The sequence below is a fragment of the Serinus canaria genome, chromosome 2, assembly GCF_022539315.1.
Source record: "Serinus canaria isolate serCan28SL12 chromosome 2, serCan2020, whole genome shotgun sequence".
Taxonomy (NCBI): Eukaryota; Metazoa; Chordata; class Aves; order Passeriformes; family Fringillidae; genus Serinus; species Serinus canaria.
The window spans coordinates 30,649,624-30,666,076 of NC_066315.1; the positions used below are offsets into that span (position 1 = coordinate 30,649,624).

The 16,453-nt window shown below is 40.9% G+C and overlaps 1 protein-coding gene and 1 long non-coding RNA gene across 3 annotated transcripts in view; one reads left to right on the plus strand and one right to left on the minus strand.

Annotated features, from left to right (window-relative positions):
• The window catches only part of LOC108961483 (uncharacterized), a 53,392-nt gene that overhangs the window by 14,871 nt on the left and 22,068 nt on the right, over positions 1-16,453 (plus strand). Inside the window, exons 2-3 of one of the 2 annotated variants that reach the window (XR_007777021.1) lie at positions 9,977-10,111; positions 13,620-15,991. This is a non-coding gene — a long non-coding RNA (uncharacterized LOC108961483). Of the gene's footprint in view, positions 1-9,976; positions 10,112-13,619; positions 15,992-16,453 lie in introns of those variants that run through there. The other variant, XR_007777020.1, reaches the window with a different exon arrangement.
• Positions 684-1,849, minus strand: FERD3L (Fer3 like bHLH transcription factor). Its single transcript, XM_009086027.4, has one exon. The coding sequence runs from the start codon at positions 1,847-1,849 to the stop codon at positions 1,289-1,291; it is 561 nt and encodes a 186-aa protein (XP_009084275.1). The 3' UTR covers positions 684-1,288.

Here is a 16,453-nt window from a genome sequence, read left to right on the forward strand (position 1 = left end):
GGGGACAAATCCAGGTCTTTCCCAGCAGCAGCAAAGGAAGGTGCCAGCAGCAGAGAACTGGGGAGGGGAGATGGAGGGGAGGGCAGAGGATAGCAACATGGGTCGGAGAGGCTTCTAGGGAAGACCCTGGGCCCCGCTCCCAGCCCAGTCACGGCCGCCTCCCGCCGCTGCCGCTCTCCCGGCAGCTCGCCCCTTTCCAGAGATGCCTGCGAAGGCATCAGTAGGTAACGCTAGACAGAGATCCCAGGGGTGGACCCTATCCCTGTCCCCGGGCTATGCCCGACTTGGGCTTCCCCCTTTCCTCCCGCTCCGGCTTTTCAGAATGTATTTCATAATTTTTATTCCTTGCAAAGATGAAACGTTGCGTGCGTGTGCGTGTGTGCGTGTGTGTGTGTGTGTGTGTGTGTGTGTGTGTGTGTGCATGCGTGCGACTGTAAGGGAATGTGCCATGAGAGAGAAAACGTCTCCGCTTCTCCTCTTGACGTCCCCAAAACCAAAGCCCACAAACTCACAAGTTTTCTCTCTCAGGAGGGCGCAGACGGCTTCCCAGGCTGACCCCGCCGGTGCCGGGAAGGCTGCGGAGCATCCTGGACAGCCGCACCTCGCCCCGCCGGGCCGGGCCGGGCGTCCTGCGCCAGCTCCCGCCCGGTGCCAGCGACGGCTCTGGCCGCCCACACGCAAGGACAGAGCCGTTCCCGGGAAGAAAATCGTGACAACAAGCGGTTGTATCCAGATGTTCGCCTTCCCTGGCCTCGTGACACACTGCGTGGACTTGGCAGACCGGATTTCAAAGAAAAGGGAGTTGTTTATTTTTTAAAAGGCAGAAAGCGCTGGGTTAAAATGCGCAGGCCGATTTTTCCCTGGCAAGCAGCTGGGCAGGAACTGAACCCGCTGGAAACCCGTTCCTCACGTTGGAAGGGCTCCACTGCCCCGGCCCAGTCTTTCTCCAAAGCAACAAATTGGAAAGATATTAAAGCAAGCAGGCAACATAACACAAACCAAGGGGCCTCGAACCTTCATTTCCCCCCACACCCCCACCCCGTTCCGTTTACAAAAATTATAAATATTAACAAGTCTGCAACACAGTGAGCCCCTCCATCCATCTTCTCCCCGACTCCTCGGTGCACGCTTCTGCAAACACTCCTGGTTTTGTATCCCACACCTACACGGTCCTGGTTGCTGTGCGAGAGCCACGGATGTTTCCCCAGGAGGGAGGATCCGAGGCCACCTGCTCACTGCCTCGGGTGATGCCCGGCCCCAGCCGAATCCCGCCGGGCCCGGGCGCTCCCTAGCTCGCCTCCTGTCTGCTGCATCCGTCCAGGAGCTCAGTCATGAAGGAGATGTACACTATGGCCAGGCGCAAGGTCTCTATCCGAGAGAGCCTCTTCTCGTAGGCGAAGGTGGGCACCTTCTTCCTGAGCTGATCAAACGCCTCGTTGAGGTTGAACATCCTCTTCCTCTCCCGTATGTTGGCAGCCTGGCGCTGGGCGTAGGTGATGACCCGTTTTCTCCTAGGTCTGTCCAGAGGGGAAGCGCTGCGCATCCTTTCCTCTTCCTCTTCGTCTTCGGGATCTCCATTTTCGAAAGCAGCCAGGGGCAAACCTCGGACCATCCCTTCCCGAAGCGACAGGACTCTGTCCCCGAAGTGAGGCCCGGTGGTGACCTCGCAGAGCCCCAGGCCCGCCCCAGCGCCGGGGACTCCCTGGGGGTTGCCCAGGGAGAGATCGGCCACGAAATCCAGCACCGAGGTGCCCAGCAGCCCCTCCGGGCGGGGCACTTGCGGGGCTCTGCCGAGCAGCTCATCCAGCCGCCCCGGGCGCTGGTGGGCTGGGAAAAGGCTGGCTGACATCTTACTTCAGAGAGGGCTTACTTTGGTCCCCCATCCCCAGCCCCAGCGACGTTAATATTTATAACCCCCCGGATAACAGGATTAGCAGGACTAGAAAGAGCGGCTGTAAAATTTCTTGCCGTGATGCTGATGAGAGGAGACAGGCAATCCCCTCGGGGACGCGTGGATGCTCTCGAGAGAGGAGTCCCCAGCGAGTCAATCCTGTCACAGCGATCAAGGACAGTTCCTTCTTGGCAAAACGCTCCTCTCTTACCTGCTGAGCACTTTTGTCTCTTCTTACACACCCGAAACAAAGCGATTTTCAGCCTCCTTAAAGCCCCCAGGAGCAGAGCCCGGTCTCCACTGAGCTTGTTTTCCTTGCTTTCTGTCGGGATCTCTGAACCCTGGGAGCCAATCTGACAATTGATGTCAGGCAACTGCATGTATGCTTTTAATGATGTCCTGAAGAGGGGACCTGCATGCAGAGGGTCACCGGGGAATGTTTACCCTGTATCCCAGCGCAGTGGGAACTGAATGACAGGACCTCCATTAGCCTAAGTAAGCATTGTAGGGGACCCGATATTGCATTCCCAGTAGTATCTGTTGGAATCGTCTCTTCATTCCCCCTAAATCCCCTTCAATCAGAGTTCAAATATCTTTCCAGTAAAAGGCTGCTTCCTAAATCTCATTTCGGTTCAGGCAATCTCATAGAACTTGTTTTGAAACTCCTTCCTCCTGCCCGTGAGAGGAGAATAAGCTGGTCCTGCTCAGGGCAGCGGCTGCACCTTTGGTAGAGCCATCCCGGTCGCCGGCAGAGCACAGAGGAATCAACTTGAGCGCACGCACTGATAACGCTGGATACATGCCGCAAAAAACCGTGAAATGCACGTCAACACACACGCCCGACACCGCTGAATACCTTTCTTTGATCAAGGTTTCCTTGAGGACAGACGCTGGGGATTGTTTTGCTTTTGTATTGGGAGACTGGAAGAGGGGCTGTGTCTTCACCGTCCCGCACCATAGACTCTCCCTAAATAAACAGCCTGGCAATCTCTGGCAGCGTCACATACACTGAGGTCGAATCCGATCGATTTTCTTTGGCACACTATTTGTACACACAGCTCTCTCAGGAGTAACTGCCCATCACTCCTGAGCTGCCTTCTTAAAACCTAATCTTCTCCTTTGTCATGCATTGTTGTCACTCTAGCTTTGAGGCTAATTAGTCTCTAATTTCTAAGGGGATTTCAAAACCGACGAGATCAAAGGAGGTGGATGGTGCTGCCGAAGGATCCCTCTCCTCGAAAATACTTCCTGTTTGCCTACAGGACCTCAAACATTTCCCGTGTACCGGGATTTGCCGTCATTGACAACTCAGCGGGCAAAGTACGCACGCCCTTTCCTGGGAAAGGGGCAGCGGGAAAGCCACTTCCCGTCCCGCTTGCCCGGCGGCGGGCGGGGGCGGGCGGGCTGCGCGGGCTGCGGAAGGTGCGCGGGAGCTCAGGTACGCTGGACAGCTCCGGAGAGGGGCGGCCGGACCCCTTGGACAGGGCAGCTCCGCAGGTACCGGAGGGGGACACCGCCACGACCCCCTCCTTCGGGCCGATAACCAACCTGTCCCCATCCTGTGGCACCGCCACCACCGCCGCTGCTGCGGCACCGCGGCCGCTCCAACCGCCTGCCTAAGGCTGGGTAAATAGCGAAGGGCAGCGGGACTGCCTTTATTTTTGCTAGGGCTAAGAGGTTTCTTAGAGGGTAAGGAGAGAGCCGCTCAGATACTTGCTTTTTTGCAACTAATATGGGGCAATAGAACACCTGGCGAATGGAGCAATGAGGCAAGGAAAAACCTGATGTAAAACCTCTGTTGAGAGAGGTTTTGTTGCCTAGGGAGCATCCAAAAGTAAGTTGAAAAGATGTAAATATTAAGTGTTGTATAAAAACACTCGGTGGAAGAAAGATCAGATATATATTTATAATTTACCGACAAAGGACCATGACTTATTTGGGCTCCTTTTAGTTGAGGAGAAAAGTATTCAATTTACAGACACAAAGGTAAAAATTAAGGACAAATGCCACAAAAGACATGTCTCTACAGAACTCAAAATTATCATGGAAGGATATAATTCTTTTATTATCATAAAATAATGGAAAAATATTAACTCATCACCTCTATGTCAAAATTCCTGTAATGAATTTTGTCCTGTAAAGAAACTGGCATTTAGTAGAAGACAGACCTTCCTTCACCAGGGTATCTTAAGAGAGAAGCTCTTGCTCAGCTCTCTAGTTGCAGATTTTTGCAGGACACAATCTACAAAGACAACTGGAGCTGGAAGAGGTTTATATTGCAAGAATGTAAAGGGACAAGCTTTTCAAGCTAATAATGCATCACAAAGTAATATAACATAAGCCATAAAAATATCAATGCTTCTTAAAGGAAGCAATAAAGACAGAACTATGACAGGACTGGGTGGTCCTAGCAGAAAATGAAGACTTCTTACTAAAGTGAATCCTCTTGTAAAGCTGGTTCTTTTTCTGCTTTGTATTCTTTTCTATTTCTCCCTATTTTTTGATTAAATATTTTTTTCTCTGATATTAAATATTTTAAATTATATCAATGAACTGTGGTACCCCTAATATGTGACACTTTATTATTTGGTGATTTTTGCCACTTCAGGGAAGGTATGTAGCTGAGGCAATGTATAGTGAATATCCAATACTGCAAGACATGGATCTCCAGTGCCTAGACAAAGCAGGAGTATAATAGAAGCAGAATGAATTCTCATAAGAGGCTGCTTTGAAACTCCAAAATTGTCTCAGACCAGATTAGGTGATCCAAAGTGTGTTCTAGATTTGTTTCAAATATGAATGTAGTTTGCTTTATGACTCCTACCTTCCTTCAGACCTCCTTTATTCTAGCTTTTCATTTCACTTGCTTATCAATTAAAAATTTGCTCACAGGGTGCTTAGAGATGCTAAGAACTGATGGATACAATTTCAAACCACTGTGCAGCTATTTCCAAAATTATTCTTCAGAAATATCTATAAGATGATTCTTGATGATCATGTAGGTTTTGTGTTTAAAACTCAAATCACAACAACTTTCCTGAACTATTAGCCCTATCAGAAAAGTATATATCTGCCCAGCCCTTTTATCACCCTATGTGATAATTGTCCACAGTATCACATGGGAAGATACAGCCACTCTAATAAATTGGAGTTATTGACTGAGATGCTATAGATTTGAACAGTTACCTGTACTTTATTGGAAAATTCACTGGAAGTCAGTGGTGACCCTGAGATGCAGAAATATGTTGGTACTCTCTGACCGATAAGACTCATTAAACGAGGACCTGAGAAGGTACTGCCTGCTTTGGAAACTACAAAAAATTAGATATGCAGGTGAAAAAATGCCTACACTTTTCTTGTAGAATGGAAAAAAATCTTCTCTTCTTTAACTGATCCATAAATAGTGTGACAGTTGCTGTCATTTTCAAACTCTGGCATAAATAACAGAAGCAGATGGAGTCTGTGGGACACTAATGTAATGTCAATAATCTTTCAGATTATCGACATTGGAGCTCTGTGATCTTCTCATTAAACTGAAAATTAAAGTAATGTCCAAGGATCAGGACCTTACTACCTCAAAACACAGGACAGTTCCTGTCCAGTTGGACTCATAGTTTGCATTCCTGACAGGCCAGGCAGGATCAGTACAGAATATATGTGTGGAGATGGGGCCAGCTCACAAAGGAATAGAGTGAGTTTGGATAATATCTCATCTTGACCCTTGGCCAATCAGTATTGAAGAGGAAGGCACTATGAATACCACTGATGAATTAATAGAAAAAGGAAATATTTACAGAAAGCTAGTTGAATACTGGTTATTTTGATGTTAGAAGAATGCCATAGTATTCAAATAAAAGCATAGCAAATGTGATTAAATGTGCTATCACTGGAAGAGTCACAGAGTCCTCAAATGTCCCAAATGTCCCAATTATGAGATTAAACAGGCAGTGAACACTGGGCTGTGATAGAGTTTATGTTAGAAGATTTTATGTCTGAGTGAAGCTGAGGGAGGCCCAACAAAATGTATACAATGAATGAAAATGGTCAGTACTTGTTTGAGTGCCTTACAACAAAACCAAAAAGGAGGAGGCTGATGAAGTCAAGGTCAAAGCTAATACAGACCAGAGGAATGAGTGCTTTGCTGGCTGAAACTGCTGGGATAGCCTTTGGTACACTAGAGAAACGTGAATTGTAAGGAGGTGAGGACAAAGTTACCTCAGCCTGACTTCCCCAGATCTCATTTGCAGAAAGAATTGGTCGACTCCATTAGTTAAGGAAAACACGGATATTAGAAATGGGCTCATATTAAATCACTGCTGCATCTTATCCAAGCAACAAGTTATCATGGAGATGTTCTGATTCCTGCAGAGATAGCAGCACCTGTACTACACATCATGGTCCACTGTAAGTCTGTCTCTCTTGATGGACTGTGAGAGGCTTGGAGATACCAGATTCAGTTCTATAGGATGAGCCTTAGCTCTAGAATTAACAATGTATGAATAAAGACTAAAAGAAATCCAACAAGATGTATATCCAGAGTATGTAGGCAACACAACTGAATGTGTTTGGTGCAGTGACCAGAGTTTGAGTCTGTAAGAATTCTCTGCAATATTTTTTTCTGAATAGTTTACCTGCATGGACAGTTTAATAATTAACTTTATTCCTGGCTGATGATACAGGTATGAAATATCTGCTCACAAAGCAGGTGAATTCCAGTTTACTAGTTCAGCAGTGGGATTACTTCTATTCTGAAAACCAGAATAAGTTCAGTGAGCCAAAGCTTTACAGTCTGATCTTATCAGTAATTTCAGGCACTGATCCTACTTACATCTGACTGTATTAATGCATTCCTCTGTCATGCCTGCCATTAACAGGACTCCAATTTGAATACAAGCACCTACTTACAAAGATCAGGTTTCACAACTTGGCTCTCTCAGACAAAAATGTGACATTCAGTAACATCATTATTCCCTGACACAGGAAATCATTAGGAAAATCAATATTTTGGGCAAAACTTAATAAAACTAGGTATGTTCTGCCAGTAAAGCGCAATTCATTTTTATTTACAGTGGTATTACACACCATTTGAAGAGTTTAAAGAAGCAACTGTTGATATTTCCCCATATGGGACCAAAGAAATGAATAAGAAAAAGTTTGAAACTGTAATCTTGGGTAAATCATAGACAAATGAAATGAACAGCTGTGGTTAGGGTGGGATGGGATTCATCGTGCTTGCAAGGTTTTTTGAACGATACTTTTTTCCTTAATCATAACCTTAGGGGTGGGAGGGATTGAGAACAGGGCATGCATTAATGTTGGAATGTCAAACTTGACTTTGAATTTCCTGGCTTTTTATCAGCATGCATGAAAAAGTGTAATGCTATTCAAACATAGCTCCTTTAATCTTGATTTTGTTATATAAATATTTTTTATTGAAATGGAATGCAATGAAATATGTATTCTTTACCTAGAAGTCTTAATTTTTTCAAAACCTTGATTAGAATAATTTAATTTTATTGTTTTATAATTATGTACTAGAGGCATTAATTAATGATTTTTTTCTTTTCCACTTCTCACCATTTGTAAAATGCAGGGAAATGTCAGTCTTAAATCTATTTTTGTAGTGAAGATTTTGCATATATATCAACAGAATAAATGGATGTTTGATGGAGGACCAGATTGATCCCTTTCCTCTTTTCCTATTTTTTACAAAATAAATTTAATTAAATTTACAGCTTAAATTTACAGGGTTTTTTTATAGTTCACAGGTGTATCTCCTGCAACTAGCAAGGGGACTGAACTTAAAGTCATCTACAGAAAACAGGTCTTGTTTGCCAAGCTTCTCAACTATCTATTGCCTTGCTAGTTCCTGGCTATGGTATTCTCCTTAGGATATGTAATTTCTTTTCTTCATAGTCCCTCCTAACAGTTCGTAACAGCTTGTGTCTTTGTGTGTATTGCAGACAATAGCCTACAATTACAGTATCACATGGTATCTTTCCAACCAAATTTCCATTTCATTCCCATTCAACACATTGGAAGCAGCTAATCTTATGGATAGTGTTTGCTTATTTTTGCTTAGTCATTTACCCTTTTTCTTTCATTTTGTGGTAGATAAGTCATGATAAATTATAAGATTTAAAATCTTGCTTCTAAAAACATTTCTCATGCTTTAGCAGCTGCCATATCAATATGCTTGGTAGATTTGCATTGAGTAAGTATTGTTTCTCTTAACAAAAGGAAAGCAGGAACAGAACAAGTGTCAAAGAGAAATAGAAGAATTTTGGCAAAAAAGAACAATAAGATAAATTGGAATTGAGAGTTTGATTTATCTAGAATTTAACTTCTGGGACCTTTTGTGTTATAGAGGCTTTTAACCTTAGGAAGATCCCATTAAAGTATTTAGCTGTAAGCACTTGGTCCCTCTGTGGATGGTATATGACTTTTTATATTAATTATATGTAATATACATTCATCAAGTGATTTATTAATCTATGTCTGGAACATGTTTTTATTAACAACGTGGAGTAAGCTTTGATTGCTTGCTAACTCAAAAGTTTTGATTCTGCAAATATAGTTTTAAAAATACATACCAGTGTTACTGCTATTTAGCAGATTTTTTAAAAGTGAACTACAAAATGAAAATTCCTATCTTATGTCCCATTATATTATTCCCATGTGTGTCAGTGGCACGGCTGAAATCTTTAGGTCCATTGTGCTGCTTACTGCCTATGCAGCCAAACCTTCTCCTCCTTCTGCCATCAGGATCTCAGGGATGGTAACACACTTTGCCAGAAGATTTCACAGATACCTGCTGGCAGTGTCACTCATAAACTCCTGCTGGATGGGCCTGATCTCTCTTGTTGTCCCATGTCATGTGAGGGCATTCAAAATGATCTGCTCAATGTCATTTCCCAGAACAAGGTCAGGTGTACTTCCCTATATCCTCCTTACCACCCTTCTCGTAGACAGTTCTCACATTTGATGATCTCCACTCACCTGGGACCTCCCTGGGTTGGCCAGAGCTGCTGGTGGATGATGAAAAGTGGCACAGTGAGCACTCCTGCCAGCTCTCTTGGTACCCTTGGATAGTTCCCAGCCAGCCCCACAGACCTGTGTGTCTAAGTGATGAAGCAGGTTGCTGATCATTCCCCTTGGATTATGTGGAATGGTCATTCTCCTCCCTATCTGCTCCCTATCCCTGTCCTCCAGCTGGGGGTACTTGGCGAACAGCTGGTCTTACTATTGAAGAAAGGAGAAAAAGAGGCTGGTTACCTCACTTACCATGTGGAACATGGTTTAGTCTTACTTTACTGGGCTTCAGTTTTCTCACATCTTGAGGTCCATGGGTCTTTTCCCCAAACTCCCCCTTCTCACTGCTGTATTTACCCTCTTTGTCACTCTATCTAATCCCAGAGCCCACTTTCACTTGCTGTTCAGGCTGTACAACCCCAGGCCTTGGTCTGGCACAACACTCAGAGCTGCACTAATTTACCATTCTCAAGCATGAGCATTAAGAAATTTGGCAACATTAGTAGAAAGGTATAAGCAATCTAGAGTATTTGAAACCATGTAACTTGCAGTCTGCTCTAGCAGGGTAGGTCTTAAATGAGGTGTTTGAAAATGTGCTCCTATGAAAAATATGCAATTTTCAGTATTTTGAAGGATGAGGAAATCAGTTCATTTCCCAATTGCTTTATTTACACATGATAATTTTGACTGGATTACAGAAAAAAAAATGGATCATCAATGTCAGTGTAATTGAGCTGTAAAATTAATGTTGTTATTAGTAATAAAAACACTAACAGCAATATTAATTAAATGGACATTAGTTATATATATTCTTTTTGTAGGTTTAACATTTGAAGGCAAAGAAGCCCACAGTCATTTTCATAAATCATATGTTTTTAACCCATTTGTTTGATCCATGTGTATGTGTGTGGGGAAGGAAACTAGCCTAAATGTTTTTATAATACCTTTCATGCTCAACTCACAGTAAAAACTTTGCCAGTCTACCACATCTTTAAAAATCTGTGCCATAGAAAACACTAATTTGTCTAATTTTCCCTTTTAATACTTTTTTAGGTATGAGATGAAATGTTTTGAATGTTCATGAAGCTGCATTTTCTTTAGAAAACGTTTCAGAGGTGGTGAAAGATGCTGCTCACTACCAACTGAGATGAGAGAATCTACCATTTGGATAAAAAAACCTTGGGCAAGGTAAGCATTTGACTACCTCAAAATTTTGTGTAAAGTTGTCTTTTCCAATTACATAATTCACTACATTGTAGAGAATTCACATGTAGGTTTTTATATATTATTTGAGCTGCCTTTGTTTATTCCCATTAGAACAAAAATAATATCATTTTCAGGAACTTGGTCAGGCTATTCATTGAAAAAGAAATCTGCGTGAAGTTGTGCTGTAGACACATGGACACATAGATGCTAATGTCTACAGTGCAATTTTATTTGCTTTGGGTAAAAGTAAAATAACATAATAATCTTTTGAGGTTTATTAGAAATACTAAATGAGTTAAGCTACTTGATTTTTTTTAACAGTTACACTAAAGCTATCTATCCTCCTCTCTACATGTGGGTCATTGCATCACTTTTAATCCTTCCTTCTATTTTCAATTTTAGGTTCTGACAAAAGTGAAATATTGGTGTGGTACACAGGTTGGTGCTTATCAGTAGTTATAAAGCAATAACTATCATGAATGAGTAAAAGGGTTTTGGGACTAAATAAAAGCAGTTGAGTATGTTAGTACCTGGGAAGGTGCTACCCTGGCCTTGAGCATGAAGGAAGACCAGACATGACTTTTGTGGAGGTGACGTGTTTCTCCCATTCCCTTCCCAACATGAAGAAGGGAATGGGAGAAATGCTATGCCTTCTGATTTAGGACAAACATGTTGCTTTGCATCACATATTAAATTAGAAGATCATTCAGGCAAGGACTGAATATTCATATTTCCTCTGTGATCAGTAAGAGGGAAAACTCAGATATTGCTGGTCACTTTAGCATCACCAGAAAATGAGACAAAGATTAATTTTCATGCATTTCATGACCCAAAAAGAGGGTATTTTTCAAGGAGGAAGAGCTAAACAGAATCATAGCCTAGCTGGAGAAGGAGAAGAAGGAGATGTGAGTCTACAATACCTTGATGGCAGTGGTGTGGAGGGAAGGTGGACCCTTTCCTACTGCACCAGTAAGTTGGAGATTTAGTAGGAGGACAGAGCTAGTTCCAGAACTAGCTACCACACACAGATGAAGCCCAATGATCTTGTCATTGAAATTATTCTTAATTTTTCAAGTTCCGCATTCTGTCCAGTGAAGGGAAAATATTAAACAAGGAGGCTGATCCTAAGAGCCCTAGCAACTCTTGTAGCACTACTCATGGACACCATGATCTGAGGGCACAACAGCAAATAACACTGTTTAAGTAGTAAATTTTGAAAGCAGATAGTAAATAAAAAAATGTGCTCAAGGGTATGTTAAAATCTAGAGAGTAAGGAATGAGAACTCATAGTCCGGCTATTCTACAAACTCACTGATAAAAAGCAGTTTCTTCATGTCCTGAATAATGAAATCTCACTCCCCATTAGGGATTTCCCCCAGGCTAACAATGGGAAACAACAGCATAAATTCATTTGCTCAAAGGACATTTTGAGTCATGGACAACTCCATCCTTGCATTTAAAACATCCCCAGACCACAAGGGCAATTATGTAAACACATACAGAAGGACCTGCAGATATTTACTGCTACCCACATAAATACAGGGTCCTGGTTATGGCATGTTTTGCTAACACTAGAGTAAGTTGTAGAAAGTAATGTTATTGCATTATTCTGTCTTTTAATCTTTACTTCTATTCAAACATTGGTAGAAAGGGTGTAAATTGCAAGTATAGGCATGTAAATACCAGGCCAGCAAAATATGTAAATATATCACCTTGTGAAAGGATAAACTGAAGAGAAGAAGGGTTGATTATTTCATTGGGTTACCAAAATGCATTAGTTGCACAGCTGAAAACAAACCCACTGTTTCTGGTCTACTAGCTTAATTCTTTAATTGGTAGGTAATCCTGGCTCACAGAGTCAGGGAAAATCAAATCATTCACTTTTGCTTTCAAAGCTAAATCTCTCTGGGATTATCTCATTTGTGAGACCAGATCCAGAGAAAATAAGTTAGGAATGGAACAATCCATTTTATCTTTAGCTCCAAGAAGACTGAATAATTGAGGAAATTTCCTTTCCTATTTCTCAGACGTAAAAAAAGGACATATAAGCACATTTAATTTATCTCAGGTAGAAAATCAGGGTTGTGAATTGAAAACTTGATATACCTTAGTACACGGTAGTCAGTCATGAGTGTCCTAGGATGTTGAAGATTAGCCATGGTGGTTTTGGTTTAGTCTTTATTGCTATGAGAGATTTTTTCCAGGATTTCTTGACTCATTCCTCTAAGCCTGTGTTGAAAGGGAGTTTCTCAATGCATTCTGAAGCAATCACATAATTTGTTTTTTTTTTTTTCTTTTGCTATTTAGTAATACAGTTAATTTCTTCAGAATGTTTTAAACCACATGTTTTAACTGCATTGTCTATTTTTGAAAGAGTTAATATTATTTGATTCATTATTCAAAGACAAACATAGAAACAAGGATTTAAAGTTGGAAGAGCAGGACATTCTAGCTAATAGCGTTTTAATATTCAAAATCATTATCTCACATAAAATTAAATTAAAGTTAATCATTGGATTAAACCACCTACAGACCTAGGTTGCAGCATAAAGTCACTAACAGACATATTGAACGTGGTGCTCTTTATAGTGACAGTGGATTCAGCAAAATTTCCCACTGGCCATATGTATACATGTTGGAACTCTTACAAAATAATTCTCAGAGGGGTGAAAAAGAAGAAGTTTGCATACCATTATGCAGCTACAATCACAGGTGCTGTTTTCAGTCAATGATAGAACTTATTGCTACATAACTAGTCTTGAGGTTGACAGAAAATTTTTGTAAAAATAAGAGCTTAAAAGGGGCAAGAAGTCAAAGGTTTAAAAAATTTTTTTTTTCCCCAGCTGAGAGAAACTCAGCTGGGGAAAAAAAAAAATTTTTAAACCTTTCTCAAACACTGACTGAGAAAACAAGACCAAAGAATTTAGTGGGTCTTCTGGAACCTGGACTTTTCAGATTTCATCTGCTACCGTTTCCCATTTTACTTTTCATGTTTTCTGAGCAGACTGCTTACAGAAAATGACCAAGAAGACATAGAATCCAATTTTGTCCATCAGCCTATCTGTCCTCATTTCAGCTTCACAAGTCAGAAAGTGATGATTAGAACATCAGGAACCAGTGCAACCTAATGCAACCACTTGTTTGGTCTAAGACCTCTTACTTATTTTTCTTTTGGCTTTTTCCTAAATCCTCAGTTAATCTTTCTAATTAATTGAAATGCAATGACACCATGTAAGAGGTGGCACATTTTATAGTAATTAATTTCAGCTCATTTATAGTAATTAATTTCTTTGTACTTAGAGGGAATGTGCAGACCAATATCTAATCTGAGCTAAAAGTAAGCAGGGACACAAAATGTGATGGAATAAGACTCTGAAGTTAATTGCAAAGTAAAGTTAAGAAAAATGTGAGTTTTCTGAGGTAGAAAAGCTGCTGAGAATGATACAGAAGAAGCTGAAGTAGATATTGTGTTTTGTCTTGGTTTTCATAGGTATTGCCTGATCTCACACCTCTGCATTGACTAATGTAATTTGATGAAGAAATGGAAACCAAATAATGCAGGGTAATTCTTACAGTCAGAAGATGAAAGATAGTGGAGATGGATGGCATTCATCCAAGCCCACTGGAAGAGTTGGCTGCAGAGATTGCAATACTACAGTCTCTGAAAAAACCGCTGTGATTATCAGGGAAATCCCTTACAACCAAAAATGGCTAATACTACATTATCTTTAGGAAAAATGGAAGGAGGACTTGGGGAATTTTAGGGCCTATCCACCCCTGTAAAGACTACGAACATGCCCCTTTGGAATCCTCCTTCAAACACATGAAAGCAATCAGGAATAACTAGTTCAGACTTGAGCAGCCTGATTGCCTGCTCTTATGAGACAGCATGGTGAGCAGGGAGGAGGAAAACAATGGATACCCGGTGGTCAGGATGGCTTTTGGCACTGTCCCCAAAAGGATTCTCTCTGAATCTGAGGAAGTATGGACTGAAAGAACATTTTTAAAGAACATTGAAGAAAGTTTGTTAAATGCATTGCAGATTGGTTCCAACACCACAGTAAAAGTGGAGCAGAGTCAATGCTTTGGGTTCCAGTTGGTAATAAGCAAAGCACCCTAAGGCTTGGTACTGGGACTCACTGTTCAGCATTTCCATCAACAGCTTAGAGGGTGACACAGAATATGTCCTCAGGTAAATCTGCAGATATTTACTCACACAGAAGAATGGTTGACATGAAGAGCTGGAAAATTTTAATTCAAAGGATTCTTGAGAACTGGACCAACATAAACATGAGGATCCTGAATCTGGGTCAGAACAACCTCATGTTTTCATGAACAGCTTGGGAAATAACAAGGTTGTGATGGACTACAGGTGAAATGTAAACCAGTACTGCAAGCTGCAAAGAAGGTAGAGCATATATTGGACTGTGTTAAGCAGGACATGGTGGTAACCTAGTAACCTGCAACTACTAGTAGGGGAGATACAAAGATGACAAAAACATCCTAATTTTGGCAGACAGGTAGTACAACACTGAAACAGGCTGCCCAAAGAGCAGGGATGGCAATTGTGAGCTTTCTAGGCAGGGTAAAACTAAGATATCTCTTACCTGAACTAGTGCTAGCTAGCAAAAATCAACTTTTTGCAGGAGAGACCTCCAAATATCCCCTGCAAACAGCATTTCTATGATTCTGATCCTTGGCATCTGGAGCTCTGAATCCCACTGTTTTTTTCCTTTGAAATGCCACACTTCTTCCCCACACCAGTATAAGGCATGTCCTCTCATCCTCAGTTTCTGAAAAGATTTCCTCAGAAGAATTTATTTAGGTTAAAATAAAGGCTCTTGAATTTATTTGTGTTCATTGCATCTGAGGAAATATGAAATATAGCAGAATATGAAATATACATGAAATATAGCAGAATATTTTGATACAATAGATCTGAGCTTTTTAGTACCAAAAAATCAAACCACTTATTTGTGTTCATGGATACAAACCACTTATTTGTGTTCATAGATTCTACATACAGACGTAGTACCACTCACTTCAAGTATGATGAGAACTTAAGTCATAGAGTGATTTGTTGGTTTATGGCTTTGGTTCTTTGAAATGAAGTATTGAATGCCTGGGGGCTGTGTAGAATACTCACTTCACACACACTCAAGCAGCAACAACAGCAAACAGTCAGTCAAACTATTACTATCTAAAAAACCAATCTGGAAGATTAGTTTTTTAATATTTTATTTACAAAGCTATTCATGCAAACAGAGTATAATTTCAGTGTTCAGTTTCTTACCTTGGAATTTGTTCCTCTTCTGTCATTCATAAAGAACACAGAACAAACACTTGGAATGCTACATTAAAAGAAAACATCAGCAAAGAATTGTCTTAATGATTAGAGAATATGTTACTGAAACACAGAGTAGGAACTCACTAATTTGTACTGTACAGGCAAAGATATTGTGTGTCGTGTATTTTTCTCTCAACTTCTATTGTATGCAATTCCAGACTGAACTGCAGTTTTTACAGCATACAGAATATTTCACATGTGTGCAGTTTGGATTTCACAGGACTGTAAATAATTTTAACTGTTTGCATTTGTTGTTAGTTTTAATCTTTTAGATGCACGAGCTCTTAAATTTTTATCAGATTTTCAAAAAACTTTGATACAGGATAATGCATCTTAAAAAATTGCATGCCTTTACTGTAAGTCTGAGAAGAATTTATATCCCCAAGGCTTTTCTCTAGGATATCTTCTGACATCAAAAAGGTAAAATTAGAAATAGATTCTATTTCTTTCAGATGTCTATTTAATTTTTCTTTTCTTCCAAACACTGTAATTTAATTTTAACGTTCACTTTGAAAATAAACAATAAATGAATGTGTTTTCAGAGAAAATGCTTTCTCTTTGCTCAAAATGAAAGCAGACGTCTGGTTTCTAAATTATTATCTTTTAATTGTCTACCTAATCACTAGGTTTGGTGAATTTAGAAGTGGCATTTGTTTGCCAATCAGAAAAGCACATTGCTGGCAGAAACCTGTCTTTTTATGCTTGTATATGCATACAACTTGTTCTCTTTCATTTTTCATATGCACCCATTTGCATCCACTTACCAAGTCATACATTTAAAATGCTGCAAATGCAACAAACATTGCCTGGTGCTTGCTGTTTTATTTAATAGCAAAACCAGTTTATTCCACCAATGAGCCTGTGCTCGTAGAAGTAAATATATAACATTCATTAGAGCTCTGCTCTTTCTGCTCCTTGCTATCATTCGCAGTCTATCGATATAAAGCCAGTTCTATCTATCCTTGCACCCAGATGGT